Source organism: Eulemur rufifrons, chromosome 28 (genome assembly GCF_041146395.1).
Source record: "Eulemur rufifrons isolate Redbay chromosome 28, OSU_ERuf_1, whole genome shotgun sequence".
NCBI classification, from domain to species: Eukaryota; Metazoa; Chordata; class Mammalia; order Primates; family Lemuridae; genus Eulemur; species Eulemur rufifrons.
In genome coordinates, this window is record NC_091010.1 from 42,438,569 (window position 1) to 42,458,695 (window position 20,127).

General features: G+C 40.9%; 1 protein-coding gene across 1 annotated transcript in view; it reads left to right on the forward strand.

Moving 5' to 3' along the window:
* Positions 1 to 1,593: 1,593 nt before the first annotated feature.
* PLCE1 (phospholipase C epsilon 1) overlaps positions 1,594 to 20,127 on the forward strand; it is a 252,787-nt gene continuing 234,253 nt past the window's right edge. Inside the window, exon 1 of the mRNA XM_069460026.1 lies at positions 1,594 to 2,799. Within this exon, the coding sequence (XP_069316127.1) occupies positions 1,594 to 2,799 (1,206 nt within the window). The remainder of the gene's footprint in view (positions 2,800 to 20,127) is intronic.

The window sequence follows — 20,127 nt, forward strand, 5'->3', positions numbered from 1 at the left end:
TTTTGTGGGGAAAAGAACTGGAAAGACTGCCTAAAGATGCTTTTTGAAATGTTTAAATCTGCCATTAGTTTCCTATTTGTCTCATCCATTTTTTATTCACCTTTTCTTCATTTTTATGACTTTGTAAATTAATTGAATATTTTTTGTGATTCTGATTTTTTGACTAATTACCTATTTCTTTTGAAAGTGGTTGCTTTAGGGTTTGCAGTATACATCTTTAACTTATCACAGTCTACCTTTAAGTAATATTATACTGATTCATGTAGAAAATAACCTATAGCAGTAGAGTTCCATTTACTTTCTCTTGATCTTTGTGCTGTTATTGTCATATATTTTACTTCTACATTTGTTAGAAACTCCATAATACATTGTCATTATTTTTCCTTTAAATCACCAATTATTTTGATAAGTGATTTTAAAAATAAGAAAATTATATTTACCCACATATTTAACATTTTCAGGCTCTCTATTCCTTTACATAGATGCATATTTCTATCTGGTATCATTAACCTTCTGCCAAAGGACTTTATAATTTCTTGTCATGCAGGCCTGCTAGTGTTAAATTTTTTCAATTTTGTATGTGTGAAAAAGTTTTTACTTAATTTTCATTTGCAGAAGTTTTTTTTTCTGGGTGTAGAATTCTAAGTTGACAGTACTTTTTCTTTCAGCACTTTAAAGATTTCCTCCACTTTCTTCTGACTTGCATTGTTTTTGATGAGAAGTCTGCTGTCATTCTTATCTTGCTCCTTGTTGCTTCATGTGCTTTATTTCTGTAGCTTTCTTGGCCTCTCTGAAGTCTCAACTTTTTCTCTACTACTTGGGTAGGCTATTGGGTTCTGAGTTCCCTTTCCCTGCCCTATAGCCTGGAAATTTTCTAAGCAGTAAGCTAGGGCATTTATAGGCTAGTCTCATTTTTTTCTTCTTTCAGAGATCGCTGTTCTGTGTTGCTTGTTGTTCAATGTCTGAAAACCATTGTTTCTTTTTCTTTATTTCTCTTTTATTTTTAAGTTATTTAAGGTAGGAGGATAAATCTGGCCCCTGTTACTCCATTTTGGCTGGAAGCAGAAGTTCGAAATGTTCAATCAGAAGCATAAATACTTAAAACATAAAAACTAACTTCTGATTGTAAAACTCCTTCCTCATAATTGGTCTATAGCTTAGAATTATTATATGAGCTCATTTTTTTAAAAGTCATTTACTGCCACAGTGTTTGACATTATCCCCTTTCTTACAGGAAACAGGACACATTCAAACTGGATTTTTAAATCATTGCAAATCAATGATGGATCAGAAGTTGCAGGATGCAATCCCAAATAAAAGTCTTCCAAAAAATTTGCTTCAGATAACAGAGGAAAGAAAACTGATCTACCATCTTAAAATCCTGGTGTAGAAAAAAATATTCATGATACAAGTTATAACTGGGAAAGTTTATTTGGCACTTAATGGACCTGAATGAAAGGGACTGTCACTTTGTTTCTCAGAAGGACTTGTATATCTGAGATTATTTTTATAATCAGTCATTTTATAAAACCTTGACATGATTGCCAGGGAGGAAGAACAGAGCAATAGCTGAAACCTGTGTGTTGGTCCAAGATGACTTCTGAAGAAATGGCAGCTTCTGTTCTCATACCTGTGACTCAGAGAAGAGTGATTTCTGTCCAGTCGGCTGCAGATGCAAGTAATGAAAATGTCTCAGACATCAATATTCCAATGGCACATACTGTCAGGCAGAGTGGGCAGACTTCTCATACTGTCTCACAACTGAACAAACTTAAAGAATCCTCTGGAAGCAACTTGCCCCCCAAGGTTCTCTCAATAGCAAGGGAGAAAATAGTGAGTGATGAGAACAGTAATAAAAAATGCTGGGAAAAAAGCATGCCAGATTCTGTGAAAAACCTTAACATTAACTGCAACAACATGTTGAGAAACCATCAGCATGGCCTCCCTCAGAGCCAGTTTTATGAAACATGCAACTCTGTCACAGAGGAGGGCCCGTGTTTGGAAACTGGAATTCCTTCTCCACTGGAAAGAAAGGTGTTCCCTGGAATTCAGCTGGCAATAGATGGATCTCCCATGGACGTTAGTCCTTTAGGAAATCAGTCGGCGATCCTAGAGCGTGTCAGAGCACACCCTGACAACAACATGGCAGTATTTCATTTTCATTATGAAGTTGACAGAGGCATGTCAGACACTTTCTGTACCCTATCGGAAAACTTAATTTTGGACAATTGTGGAAATTGTGTACCACTGCCTGGTGGTGGTGGAGAGCAAACGAAAAACTACATGGCCTATAATTGTAAACTAATGGAATTGGCCAAAAACTGTGATAATAAGAACGGGCAGCAGCAGTGTGATCATTGTGACACTTTGAATGACAGATACTTGTGCTTCGAAGGTTCTTGCCAGAAGGTTGACATGATATGTTCAAGTGATGGCTTTTGCAGGGAAGGTTTTACTGACAGCTCACCTGCCAAGACCTTTTTGAGCCATTTTGAAGACTTCCCTGATAATTGTGAAGATGTAGAAGAAGACTTTTTAAAAAGCAAAAAGGAGCGGTCCACTTTGTTAGTTAGGAGATTTTGTAAAAATGACAGAGAAGTTAAGAAATCTGTGTATACCGGCACAAGAGCAATCGTGAGAACTCTGCCTTCTGGCCAGATTGGGCTGGTTGCCTGGAGTTACGTTGATCAGAAGAGAAATGGTCTCTTACTGCCTGGTGGGAGAATAATGGAACCTCTGTCAATGATGAAGATAAGACAAGGTGGGAGCCAGCATCTGTCAGAGTCCCGGTGGTATCTGGTAAGAGTTCAAGCTTCTTTTCATCATTTCTTTAAACCTGCTTTTTTTTTTTTTTTTTTTAAATCCAAATTTCCTTCATCTTCTTGGACAATTTTAAGATCTGTCAAGTTATTATTCTTAAGGTAAGGATTTATAGTTATTGGGAAATACATACTTCAATTGATATCTATTAAGATTGAGTTGATTCTGTAATAATACAAGTAAGTCACAAAATACATATAGATGTGTTCTCAAGAGTGGAGGAATTAGGAGATATCCTGGTAATGGAAAATGGCTCCATCTATTGATTACATGTTTGTGTCCTTTGGTGGGAACTGCCTGGATTCTCTTCATATAGTTCATTATTATTTTTAGGTTTCTAGATCTAAAGGAACTTAATTCTAGTTTTCCAATCAATGGTCTCAGTTTCTTCCTTCTTAAACTTTTTTTGCCACAGACCCCTTTGGCAAAGTGATGAAGCCTATGGACTCAGAATAATGCTTTTAAATGCATCAAATGAAATAGAAAACATTATAAGGGGTAGATTATGTTGATATACATTTATCAAGAGTTTTTGGAAATTGTGATATGACAATTTAGGTGCTTGTTTATTAACACATTAAATAATGCTATCTAGGGATGTGATAACTACCAGTAATTTCAGTTGGCCCTCCATATTCGTGAATTCTGTGTCCAAGAATTCAAAAGAGTAAAAAAACAATAACGATACAACAATGAAAAATAATACAAGTAAAAAACCAGTACAGTATAACACTATTTACATAGCATTTACACTGTATTAGTATAAGTAATCTAGTGAAGATTTCATGTATGTGTGGGAGGATATGCATGGATTATGTGTAAATACTACACTACCTCATACAAGAGACTTGAGCGGCCTTGAATTTTGGTATCTGAGGGGGAGTCCTGGGACCAGTCCCCTTCAGATGCCAAGGAACTACTGTTGTGATAAATATAAGTAGGGAATGGTTTACCTGAGACTTTCTCAATGTTAGCACCGTAAGTCCCACATCCCAGGAAACCCGTCAGTCCTGCAACCAAGGCAAACCAATGGAGTTGGCCACCTTAAATATTAATAGTATTTTGGGATATCTACCATAACTGTATAAGATCACAGTTACTACTACTACTACTGAGGTTTGTTGCCTGTATTCATAATTGAAGGAAATGCTAAATTTCCATTTAAGATTAATGAAAATAAAGATTCGCTTTTTTTTCTCATCCCAATTTCCAGGTCCTTTGAATTCTATCCATAGTCTCCCCTTGTTAAGAATCCTGTTCTAGAAATACACAAGATCAGACCACCTGCTCTCAGACTTGATCTTTGCATCTGAAGACAGTACCATGTGCCCTACTTGTTTTTTCTTCTCCTGGCTAAACACTCTGGCTTCCTTCAGTCATTCTCTGTGTGAAACTCTTTCTAGAACTCTCACATTTCCAGTTCTTCACAGTTCCTTTAAAACCTGGTATTAAAAATAAACACGCAGTCTAGAAAAATATCCCTTTTATTGAAATATAACTGGTGTATTTTTACTTTCATTCGCCTCATCATCAATCATGGTAGCTCACAGTTATTGGGCATTTAACATGTGCCAGATATTGGGCTAAATAATTTATATACTTGATGTCATGCTGTCATCTCAACTAACTTACGATGTTGTGATTATTAACCTCATTGTACTGCTAAGAAAGCTGATTCCCTGGGAAGTTATGTCCCTTGTCCAAGGTCACTTAGCTGGTAAGTGATGTAACCAGGATTGTAATCCAGGCAGGTCACACTCTTTGGTAGTTTCTTAAGATCTAGAAAGGAATACAATTTAGAGTAAGCTTTTAAAAGAACAGAAGAATGCTGTTCATTTCAGCATCAATTGATTGAGTTGTCCCTCTCATGGGTGTTTATGGTATCTCAGCCTTGGTCATGTTAGACATGGTGATTCTTTCTAACTTACAGTCAGTGTCCAGACTTCTCCCTGGGTGCTTTGAATCAGAATCACTGGGGTAGAGCACAGCATGAGTATTTTTTCAGGATGATTCTAAGGATGCTGTGGAGTTGATATCATTGGCTAGGAGTTTAAACCAAACTCTTTGGTTTTCGATCAGGACCTTACGGGAATATTTGCTCTTCCCTGAAGACTCTGACATGGCTTGGGTTCTCAGGAACAGCAGGGCTGACCCGGGAGCCTGCTTGAAAAGTGAAAACCTGTGGGTCCTTCTTTATACAGCTGACCCCTCATCCCAGCCAGTGTCCACGGATTCGTGTCTGCATCTCTTCACCCGATTCCACGTGAAACCTGAGTCACAGACAAGACACTCGTCACAGGCCTGCCTGTCCTGCTCTGTGCTGTGACAACTTGTCCAGTAGCCCCCCACCATGAAGCTGCTGCTGAGAGCAGCCTATCTTCTCACTTAAGAAAGCAGCGGTTTTTAAATCATGTATGCGTGAACACTAAGAGCACAACAGAGATGTAAATATGGCAGAGTGAATGGAAACAGGCTGCTTCAGAACCTTTATCGTAGTTTCCCAGTGAGGGGTGTGAATCTGGTGTAAATTTCTGAATCCTTTTTGGCATGCCCATGCTTTCCTCCGGTTTATGCTTGCTGCAGTGCTGCCGTTGTTTCCTCTGAGCACGTTTGCTGGTCCCTAGCTCAAGCCTGCTCTTTCCCGTCAGTCACAGGCCCTGGGCTGGTTAAATTCCAATGAAAGGGACCAAAGACATGATGCAAATTGTCTCCTGCCTGCTTCTTAGTCTCGGGAGGCTGGGAGCGGTTGCCATGCCTCTGGCAGAGCAGACTCCAGGAACTTCTGTCGGCTCTGTCTGATCAGGCTGGGAGGAGGTTGGCATTTTTATTAACCCCTAAGGTGCAGCTGGGGACAGGCTGGCTGTCCTTCTGTCCTTTCTTAAGGGAGATCTCTGAAAAGGAAAGCCCTTTCTGTATGTTCAAACCACACCATAACAGGAATTAATCAGTATTTTCTAAGATATGGTATTCTGTACATCTTGTTTGTTAGTTTATAATCTGGTGGAAACCCTCAAAAGTTGCACAGATGAATTGTAACCACTTCCCCTAGTTCCTGTGAATTGCTTCTTTCAAAGATGCAGAACCCGATTATGTCCTGTCCCTATGCTCTGATTATTTCAGGTGTGTCCCTCTTGGTTCCCCAAACAGATTCCAAATTATTTATTTATTTTTAGAAATGGGGTCTGGCTATGTTGCCCAGGCTGGTCTCCTACGCCTGGCCTCAAGCCATTCTCTGGCCTCAGCCTACAGAGTAGCTGGAACTACAGGCGTGAGCCACCGGCTCAGATTATAAATTTATGAAGGACAAGAAATAGATCCTACATTTCTTAACTCTTTATAATGCAAGCATAAGGCCATGTATATAGAAGACAAGGACAATTTCATGGTTAGAAACACAGTCTCTGTAGTTAGTCACCCCGAATTTCAGTTGTGACCCTGACTCTGCCACTGCCTGGCTATTGAACTCTGGCAAGCTGTTTGACCTCTTTGTTCCTGATTACCTGATACACACACTGGGGATAATGGTGTTATCCTAGGCATTAAGCGAAATGCTACCCTCAGCACAGTACTGGCAAGGAGCGAGTGCTACTATTCTCACTCTGCCCATTTATTTCATGCTTTGTCGTGAACATGCTCCACCTCACTCTGCTCTTTGGTGACTTCTCACTCAGTTTACAGTGAGTGGGAGCTTGAACAATCCTTCCCACACGTTTAAAGAATGTGTTATTTGTCCAATTAATTCTTTGGCCTCACATTCAAATTTTTTTTTCTTGGATGCCTTGGTCAAAATGACCCAATTAATTGATATTTGCACAGCTGTGTCGAGGAGAATGGATTTGAAAGGAAGACATTAATGAGGATTAATGCTTACTGACTAACTGTATTGGTATCCTCCTCCTCCTCCTCATAAAAAATTAAAACCCTACCCCTTATCCTGTTACAGTCATACTCCCTCTCTTCTGCTTTCAATTTATTGGCTCAGTAAGACAGGATATTTTGGCAAGTGGCTAAAGTCTTCAGGCTAAATGTTGGTTAAGGGTGTTTTTCCTCTTAAAAAATTCTCTCCCTGCTTGAATTTTGGGGAGTTTAGATTTCTAGAGTTATCTTGCATGTGAAGTGCAAGAAGTTCCTGCTTCTGTCCTACTGGAATTGCTCATGTAACCCGAGTGCCATGTGCACTCAGAGAAAGTGAGGATGGCTGGGGCAGAAATTCCACCAGCTCCTGTATTTATGCTTCATTTATTTCCCTTCCTTGATCCACAAGGGGATTTACTATACAAGAATATATATGGCAAAATAGAAAAAAAATAAATTTCAGATAAAATAAAGACTAAAAAACAAACAAAAATATGTGATTTAATTATTAAAAAAAGAATAAAAACAGAATAAAATGAAAAATGAAGAATGAATAAAAAATAAAGAAAAAGATTTTTTTAAAAAAATCAGACTAGTAAAACTAAATTAAAAAGGAAGATCAAAAGCAGCTTTTATATTGCTGCTTCCTGTTCTGCTTTCTTCCTTCTAAAATTTGTCTGTCTTCTTCATACTTTACTCTCAAGTACAGAAAATTAAACGTTAAGAGGCAATGATAGTTTTTTGACTGTTTCACAAAAATACCCTTGTTGACGTATATGTCCTTGATTCTGTATTACATCTCTTTCAAATTGAACTGAACTGAGCCCTAGGAGAGTGATAATGTCTGTTATGTGTAAAGGGACTAACCCATAATAAATTGTCTTCTAAGTTGTCCCTTTCATGGATGACCAAACATCCACTGAGCCCTGCTGTCCAGTTCTGTAAGGGATGGCTGTTGAAATAGCAGCATGCCTTATTTTCTGGTCTGGAAATTTAGTTGCCCTGGAGCTTGGGTATAATTTGGACCTTGAAATAATTAAAATTTTGTGGGGTGCTTAGGCTAAGCTGGAAGCCCATGCTTGGTGACCTGCCAGGCCACCTCTTCCATTCCATGTGTTGAGTTTGTGACATAGGTATAGGATGATGCTGGCCCCTTCCTGCTGAGCACAGTGAAAGGGAATCCAGCCCCTGCTCCAGCCCTGTGCAGTTTAGTCACGGCTGATGCATCAGTGGAAAATGTGACGGCTGTCAGGGGCCAGCTCTGTGCTGATTGGACTACCTGTCCTTATTAGCTGCGTTGGGGCAGTGTAGGATAAATTTCCTTCCACATCTCTGTAGTTACACCCGCTCTGTGGCTAGGATTTGGTGAGGGATGGAATGTATAACCCTGACCCTGGACTCTGGTGTAAGGCAAATGCACCGGTGGCCACTGTTATTCTCGTGGTAGCCTTGGGACAGTATCAGCATTAGGACTATTATTTTTTATCTTTCCCCCAAATGTCCTGCCTAATGGGAACTAGCAGCTGGAGAGGCCTCATCCCTTACAATGGGCCATGTGGCCTGAAAAGAATCAGAGCCAGTGGCAAGGATAAGACTGTGAGTTGGAGCCCTGGTCTCACCCACACCCTACATTTCACAGAGGAGGGACTCGGCTGCCCATAGAATGACCTCTGCAGAGTCATGAGCCACAGGTATCCTCTTCCGTGGGTGCTGATTCAAGTACAGTGACCCCCCCCCCAGGGCTTATAGGCATCCTGGGGTGGTGGGAGGTTTCCACCTTGGTGACCAAATGATTCAGTGTTCCAGGGCTTGAAGCATCAGTGTGTAGGGGGGTGACCATCCTGTGACCCCCATGTCTAGACTAACTGGTAGCTAAGGCAGGGCCCTCCCTGAAAAGCTGTTCTCAGACAGTGGTGCTGGGCTCATTTTCTGGCCTTGAAGAGCTCCATGACGCCCAAATAGTGCCCCTTTCAATGTCCTTTGTTCTAGTGGCTGGCCTGGGCACATTCAGAGCCTCACACAAAACACGGCTCCTGCAGAGCTCAGGCAGCCAGACACTGAACCCCAATGCTTAGTCCCCTGCCCTGAACCCCAGCCCCTTCCCTCCAATTTAGGCCATCATTCCTCAAACCCTCAGAAAGCTCAGCAGAAAACCAGCCCAGCCTTCAGCAACACAAAGACATGTGATTATCTTTCAAGGATAAGGAGAGCCAGCTGGTCCTTTGAAACATAATAGCAGATCTCCTTGGAGGGGAGGAGAAATGGTTTGATTTCTTTTTCTTTTTTTTTTTTAACAGCTTTATTGAGATACAATTCACATAGCATACAATTGACCCATTTGAAGTGTACAATTCAATGGTTTTTGATATATTCACAGGTATGTGCAAGCATGACCACAGTCAATTTTAGAACATTTTCATGACCTCAAAAAGAAACCCCCATACCCTTTAGCTGTCACCTTCCAACTCCCTCCTCCTTTCCCCCTTCCCTAACCCCAAGCAATGGCTAATCTACTTTCTATCTCTGCAGATTCTCCTGTTCTGGACTTTCATATGAATGGACTCATATAGTGTGTGGTCTTTGCGACTGGCTTCTTTCACTTAACGTAATCCATATTGTAGCATGAATCAGTACTTCATTACTTTTTACTGCTGAATAATATTTCATTGTATGGATATGTCACATTTTATTGTATTTATTCATCAATTGTTGGACATTGGGTTATTTTCCACTTTGGGGCTATTAAGAATAATGCTGCTGTGAGCATTCATGTATTAGTTTTTCTGAGGACATATGTTTTCATTTCTCCTGGATATATACCCAGGAGTAGAATTGCTGGCTCATAGGATAACTGTGTTTGATCTTCTGAGGAACTGCAAGACTGTTTTCCAAAGCAGCTGCACCATTTTACATTCCCACTAGCAATACATGAAGGTTCTGATTTCTCCACATCCTGACCAACATTTTTTATTGTCTGTCTTTTTACTTATGGCCATCCTAACGGGTATGAACTAATATTTCATTGTTGTTTTGATTTGCATTTTCCTGACAGCAAATGATGCTGAACATCTTTTCATCTGCTGTTAGCCATTTGTACAGCTTTGGAGAAATGTCCAGTCAAATCCTTTGCCCATTTTTATATTGAGTTGTCTTCTTATTTTTGAGTTCTTTATATATTCTGCATATAAGTTCATTATCAGACATATGATTTGTAATTTATATTTAGATATAGGTATAGCTATGGATCTAGATATAATGAATGAAGTCAAGGAAACAACAAAGGAGGTTTAATTTTACTGCACAGTGAAACCTGTTAAACATGTTCCTTGGACGTTGATCTCATTCTCAGTCTTTCTCATATTAGTGCCAGCAGCAACTTTCAAATAAGATTTTTTATCCTCTTTCTCCCACAGATTCTCCCCAAACTTCAGTCTGCATAGCTTTTCTGTTTCTGCCTTTTCCCTTTCTGCTTAAACTTTTTATTATATAGATCATTTTTCTTATTTTCCAAATTCTGCACCCCAGAGCAGAAGCTGGGAGTCAGATTGTCGGTCTGCAAACTTGTACATCACAAGGAAGACGTCCCACACAGTGATGGTTGAAGAGGAGGTCACCACCTCACAATAATGTGCTCCATTCTGCACAGGTACAAGCAGGGCCAGCGCTAGGGTAAAACAAGTGAGGTCCCTGGGGTACCAAGTTTAAGGAGGCACTCTCTCTCAGGGTCTCACAAGGGCCAACCCTGTACTTATCAGTGAGTGCCTCCTTAAATTTTGAGCTCTGGGCAGCTCTTGTGTCACCCTAGTCCTAGACTTGGGTACAAGGGTCTAAGCAAGTCTGTGGTTTAGAAATGAACATCATCTTCCTGTTTCAGGAATGGCATTGACTATACCTCTGTACACTTCAATACAGATGTTCTTAAAATATAAGCTAAGAGTGGCTTCTGCATTTTTAAATGGCCAAAAATATCAAAAGAAGAATACTATTTCATGACATGTGAAAATTATATGAAAGTTAAATTTTAGTGTTCATAAAGAAAGGTTACTGGAGCACAGCCACATTCATTGCTTTGTGTATTGTCCATTGCTGCTTTCATGCTGTAATGGCAGAGTTGAGTAGCTGCAAGAGCGACTGTGTGACCTGCAAAGACTAAAATATTCATCATCTGGTCCTTTACAGCAAAAGTATGCCTACCCCCTGCTCAGAACATCCCTCTCTACTTGGCTAACTCCTATCCAGCCTTTAGGCCCGAGCTTAGTTCCACATTCTCCCGGCGATCTTCCCTGCAAACCCCCTACTCCCATCCTGGACCCCAGTCCAGAGTTCTCTGGCAGTAAGTGCTCAACGCATGTTTCCCGAATGACTCCCTGAATGATAAATGAAGGAAGGCCATTTCCACCCACTCCTGATGACTCCTTCTCTCCTTCCCCAGACCCAGTGTAGGCTTATTAACTGTCCTCCCCCAGCCCTTGGAGCTTGGAGCCAGCTCTTTTGTGCAATACCTAGGACAGAATCAGGATTTTCCTTTGAAATTCAAAAGGGTCTTTTTCAGTCCTGTGAACTCAGAGATCCATGCTTGTCGCCTCCGCAGACTTGGCCTGAAAGACAAAGAAGGGTCATGTTTGCATCTCTTTGTCTCTGGCTCTCCATGTCAACTGGCTATTACAAACCTTGGGGAAGTTTCCAGACATTTTGTGTGAACAAGGGAACACCTGAGATGGATGTGTGCTGCCGTGGGCCAGGAAGGAAAGAAGTGCCCCCTCAAGACCCTGGAGCTCTGTCCTTGCCTTTCAGAGGCCCCAGTCCTTCCCAGGCAGGGGTTTGCACATGGACCGGAAGGAATCTAGCCTCTGTCTCTCAGTGATGGTCAGGGAGGGGGGTGGAGGTGAAGGGATGGAGACAGCGTACCGTGGCTGTAAGTTGGGAGATCGTTTATGGGGTTTGGAAGGTGTTTGGCCAGTTCCTTCAAACCATTTCACCCCAGTACTCTCCATAATAGACCTGAGATGGCACCCCCTCCTCTAAAAAGACAAGTATTAGGTCATTAAATATGAAATGTTTGATTTTGAATCAAAAGTGTAGTTTATTATATTTCAAACAAGAAGCAGTACAATTAATCAAAGTATGTGCCTAAACCATCAACACAGTTTTGCCATCTTAACAGTAGCTTGTTTATGCCAGCAGCGAAGAAGCCTGGAGAGCAAGTGGTGATGAAATTGCAAACAGCGTTGTTTTCCACAGCTTGTTGAGAATTGAATATTTTTCATTGCAAGAAGTGGTCCAAAACCTGGAAGAAGCAGTAGTCGGTTGGTGCAAGGTCTGGTGAATACAGTGGATGACAGAGAGTTTCCAAGTCCAGCTGTTGTAGTGTGAGCAGTGTTGTTTGTGCAACATGTGGTTGAGTGTTGTCTTGCAAGAGGATTGGCCTGTCTCTATTGACCCATCTCAGCTGCTTAATCAAAAGCATCCTCATCATTTCATCCAATCGGTTGCAGTAGACATCCGCTATAATCAGTTGACCAGGTTTCATGAAGCTGTAGTGGATAATACCAGCACTGGACCACCAAACAGACATCATTAGCTTTTTTTGATGAATATTCAGTTTGGACTGTGTTTCAGCACTTCACCTTTACCCAGCCATTGTGCCGAACACTTGAGATTGTCAAAAAGAATCTATTTTTCATCACACTTAACAATACGGTGTAGAAATAGTTCGCCTTTATGTTGTGACAGCAAAGAAAGATTCGAGACAATTTCTCTTCTGATGCTTGTTTAATTCATATGGAACCCATCTATTCAGCTTCTGTACCTTGCTGATTTATTTTAAATGATCTCATATTGTTGGAATAGTAATGTTAAACTTTGCTGCTAATTCACATGTAGGTTGAGATGGATTCGCTTCCGCTACAGCTTTCAGCTCATCATTACCCACCTTGGTCTCAGGTGACCCATGTGGCTTATTTTATTTTATTTTATTTTTTTTGAGACAGAGTCTCACTCTGTTGCCCAGGCTAGAGTGAGTGCCGTGGCGTCAGCCTAGCTCACAGCAACCTCAAACTCCTGAGCTCAAGCGATCCTCCTGTCTCAGCCTCCCGAGTAGCTGGGACTACAGGCATGCACCACCACGCCCGGCTAATTTTTTTCTATATATATTTTTAGCTGTCCATATAATTTCTTTCTATTTTTAGTAGAGATGGGGTCTCGCTCTTGCTCAGGCTGGTCTTGAACTCCTGAGCTCAAAGGATCCGCCCACCTCGGCCTCCCAGAGTGCTAGGATTACAGGCGTGAGCCACCGCGCCCGGCCTTATTTTAAAGACTAAAATCACCAGAACAGAACTTCTCAAACCATTGATGTACTGTGCATTCATTAGCCACATCATTCCCAAACACTTCATTGATATTTCGAGCTGTCTGTGCTGCATTGGTTGAACTCATGTTCGAGAATAACATGCATTCTTGACTTATCCATGGTTTCACAAAAATTGCTCTTAAAAGAAATGTGAAGGATAATCACAAGCTAAAGCATGTGTTTGAAAGACTGAGGATGTACCTTCACAATAAAAATAAAACAAGATGTGTCAAAGTGAAATGTCAGAGATAGCAACTGTTAAACTTAGTACTTAAGGAAATTGGACATTTCATAATTTCAATTCTGCCATTAACTGATTGTGTGACCTTGGGCAAGTCACTTTAGGGCAAAGGATTTTAGTTCCTTTCGGTGTAAAAAGAGAATGAGGGCAGATATGTATTCATTGCCTACTATGTGTCAGACACTGTGTATATACTATGCATAAAGTTATTTAATGAATTATAAATTACACATTTCCTCTTAACTCTAAAAGCCCGCCAGTCTATGACTTCTTGATTTAAATCCTGATCCTGGATTTTGGGTTGAGTGAACATTCTACCTCCCCCAGCAGTGGCTCCTCAAGGTTTGATTTGGGGTGAATCTTGTCGCTCCCCAGCACCTGGTGTAGCAGAAGGGCAGGGGAGAGATGCGCCTTCATCATTGGCCAAGCCCAGAAATGTCTGCAGAAGTAAAACCGTAGCCCTTGCAGGCACTTACTGTGTGCCAAGCACTGGGCTTCCCAGACATCTTGTCGTTTCTCTTTTCTCCTTTGTTTCTCCTAGCAACTGTCTACAAGGCAGATGCTGTAAACACCCCCATTTCATACTCAGAACAAGTAATGTGAGCAAGGTCACAGGGTGTCGGCCTGGGGCGGTGGTTCACGCCCGTAATCCTAGCACTCTGGGAGGCCGAGGCAGGAGGATTACTTGAGCTCAGGAGTTCGAGACTAGTCTGAGCAAGAGTGAGACCCTGTCTCTACCAAAAAGAAAGAAAGAAAGACAGAAAGAAAAATACCCAGCTGGGCATTGTGGCATGCCCCTGTAGTCCCAGCTACCTGAGAGACTGAGGCAGAAAGATTGCTTGAGCCCAGGAGTTGGAGGTTGCAGTGAGTTACAATGACGCTACTGCACTCTACCTAGGGTAATAGAGTGAGACTTTGTCTCAACAAGAACAAAACAAAACAAAACAAAACAAAACAAAAAAAACAAGGCAACTGAGTACCCCTCCTTATAACTCCCTTCCCCTTCATAAGAAAAAAAAAAAAAAAGAAAGAAAAAGTAAAAGAAAGTCATACAGTGTCTGGACTTGAACCCAGGTCTGGCTTCCTCTAAAGTCCATGTTCCTAAGAGGTTCCTCTGGAAGATTCTGATGCAACTCAGCCCTATAACTTGGCAGAGGTTCTGTTCTCTTATTAAATGTGCAAATGTTGAGCTGGATGAGTCCTGGAGCTCTTTCTTCAAATGTGAGCTGGGTGTGACTTTTGGATGAAATGAGAGATGTGGGGAACAATACCAATTCTTAATGCAAGGGGCGTGTTGTCTATTGAAATGGCTGAGACTTATTTTTATGACTCAGCCTGCAAGGAGGGCGAAACCAAGCCCCAAGGTTTGAGCTTTTTACAGAATTGCTGTAGTTTAGAAGTACAATTAAAAAGTTTTGTAAGTAAGTAAGTAAAAACAAAGTCCAAAGCTAACTGTGCACATCTAAGTCAGAATCCATAGCTTATTCACAATCATACTGAAATATGCCCCAAAATATTGGGAACATAAGTTAGTATTTTTCTATTTTACTTTAAAGTTTTCTGTGATCTTCAAGAGTTCTGACCAACTGACCTGAGTATGAAAAACATGACTCAGTAGTGTTTCTTTCCACATTCACGCCATTAAAAGGAAGTTTTCACCTACTTCATGAGGTCGTGAGGCAGGAGAAAAAAAATTGAGCCAGTTGTGTATTCAAGCGCTTGGCAAACAGTATAAAATCTCCCTGCAAGTGTAACTTTTCTCCTTCACTCCATGCTCTAAGGATTCAGAGTGAGGTACCCAGTGGAAAAGGACATACAAATTACTGGGGAGGCAGCAAAACAAAGCTAGAGGCAGCCCGTTTCCCTTTGATAAGTGCTGCAAGCATCGAGTTGAACCTGCTTCCTGAAACCCAGCTCTTTGGTTTCCCTTTCATGGTGCTGGCATGAATAAATAATAACTTCCTTTTCAGCTTGGGATTAGATAACTTTTATCACCAACACCTACTTCATTTTATCCCAGTGTTTTAATAGAATAAGGAATCAATTTGTTAGTGGACCATGTTGAGTAGCTTTAGCTTCAGAAAGATTTAGCACCAAATTATAAATGGTGACACTTTAACGGTGAGTGTGATGTGCCTGAGAGCCAGCCTGTGGGAATTTGGCAGTGGGAAAGCCCCGTGGCTTCAGTTTTTCCAGATTTTGTACACTTCCATCAAATAGTAACTCCTTAGCCTTGAAAAACTCTCTTCCAGAACAAGGGAAAAATTCATTTGAGTTCTAAATTGTTTAGTAGCAAATGCATTATTTTTCTCTTTAATGAGACCAAGAAAATGGTCTCAGGCCCTGGGTGGACCAGCCAGTTCCCCTTTTCATGGCCACAAATCAAATGTGGACAGTGTAATGATAGTGTGACTCTGGCTTGGCTGATATTTCTGTGAGGAGGATGCCATTATTATGGTGACCATATTTTCCAAATAAAAAGATTGGGAACTTTTTATTCAGAGGAAAGAGGGGCAGAATATTTGAAATTGAGACTGACCCAGGAAATCCAGAATGAAGGGTCTTGATAGCTATTGATCACAATATAGAAGAAACAGAATGTGAATGAACCAGTGCAAATGTTAACTGTTGCTGCAAAAGTCAGGAGCCTCAACGTGAATGACTTGACAGTGGTGGCCAAGAGCCGTTGTCCACACATAATGACAACACTTTAGAAGCCCAGAGAATCCAGTGAGTGTTTTTCTCAGAGTGTTTGTTTTTCTGTATTTTTACCAAGTACATTTAGTAGCTTCCATACTTTGGAAGTGTGAAGGTAATGAAATAGATTTATTTTAAACACCAGGTTGTGCTCAGCTAAACAAGGGCTGCTCCTTTCCAAGGAATCACCTGGAAAGGCTGCCCCGATTTTCCATTTATGCTGCCATTATGCAAAATGTCTTAATCTTTTGAGATTGGATTGAGATTTTAGAAATAATTCATTCCAGCATCCTGGCTAATGCTGGTTTGGGTCAGTATTGACATGTGGTTATAAAGGATAGGACTGGTTTTATTGGGGATCTTATAAACTGACTGGAGATGAAAGGAGGTATTCTGGAAGTGTTTTCCGCAAAGGTAAAATTATAAGTTCTGTATACAACACAAACTTGATCACAAACTCAGCCATTGCGTCACGGCTACTACTTTCCTTCAGTGTTGATGGACAGTTCAGCGGTGCCTGCAAACTCATAATGCCACTTTGGTCTGGACCGAGCCCCATGGACACAAAGCTCATGCCAAAGGGCAGATTGGAATTCGCCCCATCTCCCCCACCATCCTTGGCTAGGTGGCTTTTTCAGGTCTCAAGATGCCCGACCAAACACATTGATCATGGGTAGTATCACATGGAACAGAAAACAGACGAGCTACTGAAGCCCAAGGCTACAGTTGTTTTTCTCTTGGATTCATATATTTTGTACTCAATACGGTGGAGTCTGTTGAATTCCAGTGGTCTGAAATATAAAGAAATTAGTCCAGATGAATGCTTTTCTAGGTGGATATAAAATAAGTTCTTGGTGACTTTATCAACTGTAGAGTTTTTGAGCTGGTCCATCTTTTATAACTTTATCCCCTCATTTTATGGATAAAGTGCCAAGGCCTAGACAGGTAAAATGACTGGACCAGGTTCACATAGCTAATGATGGAAGATCCAGAAACAGAATCTGGATCTCTGTAGACTGTGTCTCTTCATCTCTGAAATAGAATAAGAATATATATAATTCTGACACAAATAGCTGTGTCACCTAGTAGGTGCTCTGTTAATGTCAGCTGATTCTGAACCCTAATGCCTTAAGGGTTCCTGGAATGCATAGATTCCTAAGACACAGCACCAGCCCTGAAGGAGTTCTTGGTGCGATGGTGGAGGCAGACATGCTGGTGCTGTCTCTCATTTATTCCTCCACCTTCTCAAATTGTCAATAATCTTGGCACACAGTTTATCGGATTTGTCCTGCCTTCTCTGATCCATACTGGTTTATATAGCTCATCCTGTCTTCAGTTCTTTAAGAAGCTGGCTCATCTTGTTGCAATAACATTGTCAGTTCTTTAAGTCCTCAGAAATACCCTTTTAATTTGAACACAGCCAGGTTTTGTGAGTTCATTTCTCCCCTCAGTCTAGTTTCTTTCCATCCTTCAGTTGGCAGGTAGCTCTCTCTGGTTAATGACTGAAAGTTCTTCAAAGCCTACAGAGCAGCCGTGGGATCCCTCCCAGTCGCTCAGGAGGATATTTTCCCTTGTTCTTTTTCTCTTATTTGTGGGAAGCAGAGCCAAATGCAAGACATCGAGCCCAGCGGGAGGGGCTAGACCTGGCTCAGAAAGGCAGGGTCTGGACTGCAAGGAATTGAGCCAGGAATTCTCGGCTCATAAAACATCAGCACTGGAAGGGCCTTAGACATCATCAAGTCCAACCCTTCATTTTACAATGAGGGAAACCGAGGCTGAAAATGAGACAATGGCTTTGCCCAGGTCTGGTCAGGCATCAGTTTTGGAGCCAGGCCTGGAACCCAGGTCGCTTGCTCTCAAGCCAACTTTCCTGCCCTGTGCCAGGATGTCAAACACTATATCTGACCCAGAAAGTGGGGAGCTGAACTGATCGAATTATAACAGCTAAGTAATTGAGGGCTTACGGCTCCATAATGGTTAGGTGTATAAGCTTGGGAGCCGGTCTGCTTGGTTTCGAATTCTGACCCTGCGTTTACTAGCTCTATGACCTAAAGCAAGTTTCTTAACCTCTCTGCGCCTCTATATCTAAAGTGGGGATAATAATTTAACCTGCCTCTTAGGGTTGTTGTAAATTTTTAAATTGTTTAATTTTAATTTAATTTAATCGTTTTTAGAGATGGGTCTCACTCTGGTGCCCAGGCTGGTTTTGAACTCCAGGCCTGAGGAGTGATCCTCCCACCTTGGCCTTCCAAAGTACTGGAATTACAGGTGTGAGCCACCGTGCCTAGCCACACTTGGCCTATTTTTGAACATTATGTAAACGAATTTTGATAAGAGGTAACATTTGTCTGTCTCCTTTTACCCAACATTATATGTGTGAGACTCATCCCTGTTATTGCATGTAGTTGTAGTTTGTGCGTTCTCATTGTTATTTCATGAATATCCTACTCTTTATCCACTCCCCAATTCCCAGTTTGGGGCCATTATGAATAGTGCTATTCTGTTCCCTACCAGCCTCTAAGCCCTTGCCTGAGCTGGTTCCCTCTTCTGGTCATGCCACCATTCACACCACTACTTAAGATCCTGTCCATTTTACAAAGCCCATCCCATCTCTTATGAAGTGCTCTTAATCTATCCCAATCTACCCAGTTCTTCTCTGTCAGGGCATCTAACTTTGTAACCTATGAGTTGAAATCTAAATACAATACTCAGAAGATTTTTTGCAAAAAAAGTTTTAAAGAATAATTATCTAACAAATTTGAACTAAAGGGTCTCTAAACTACTTTCCAGGAAGGAATTTGAGAAGTTTTTTCTAAACATATAAACACTGAGTTCACCTGTAGTCATATGCAAGGAACTTGCATATGCAGCTTCCAAGAGTTTGTTCAATTCGAAGAGATAATTGGTGTAACCAACTTCCATTTTCTTTTTTCAGAAGAAAGTGTAGGCCAGGCTCATAGCATGATGTGATGGAGAAAATGATCAAAGTTGTTGACTTATATGCTTCTGCCCTTAGCTATTGCCAGTTTATGGGATGGGATAGTTGGAAGAAGCTGAAGCAGAATATTAATATTTATTTTAATGCCATCAGATCTCTCAGCAATGGAAACCTGTTGACAAGATCTCCTCAGCTACTTTTTCAGATTAAGGACTTTTGGGGCTCAAAATGCTCTGTGAATTAATAGTGATTTGAAATGCATCATTTTCTTGCCAATGGGACAAGACATCTGAATATACTGAATTAGAACATGTTAAGGTAAAAGCAAAATCCAAACCAAACAAATAAGAAAGACTTCCAGAGTTACTTAGAAGAAATTGAAATTGCAGAAGAGATTTGCAGTTTTCGATGAGCAAGATGAGTAAGATGTTTGAAGATTTTGCGACCTGCTTTGGTCTAGTTAGATGATCAGACATCTGCTTCATTATCGTAGCTCATTGTAAGAAAAACTGATCCACCTAAAAAGAAACCATGCTCATCTAAAGGGTGCATCATTCCATAAATTTTGTAGATAAGCATAGGCATCCCAAACTAGCTGGAAATTCTGGCTATGTGGTCAAACACTGGGCAATATGGGAGGCCAGTGGGCATTATAAAAGTATTATACATTTGTATCATGAGATCGCAAAGATTGAAGCTTAAAGTCACCGTTAGTAAAATAAGCCTGGATTCAGAATTGAAATGTGCTGGGAGCAGATATAGCGCAGAGTTCATCAGCCTGCTAAGCAGAACAGTGACAAGCGAACTGCCTACAGACCTACAGATAGGGTTTGGATCATCTAACTCGCTACTTGGTCACTTTCTTTTGTATTTTTTAGCTCTTACCTCTCTAACATGGCTTTAAATTAAAAAAAAAATACAAAAGTAATACACACTCCTTGTAAAGAAAAACTGGTATCTAAAATTTTAAAAGTGACTACTTCCTCCTTCTCGAATTTCTTCCACATCTCTCCCACCACCAAGCTAATGGTTCCTTGGTTCCGTTCCACACCTTTTCCTATGAATTCTGTCTAGGTTTTAAGTTTCTCGAGGGCATGAATTTCTTGTTTAATTTTGTAATCTTTTCTATCCAGAATAATGCTTTGCACAAAACAAGTTCTCTGCACATACTTACTTGACTAATGATTGATTATGTAGGGATTAGAAGGGAGAATGCCCAAGTGGAAA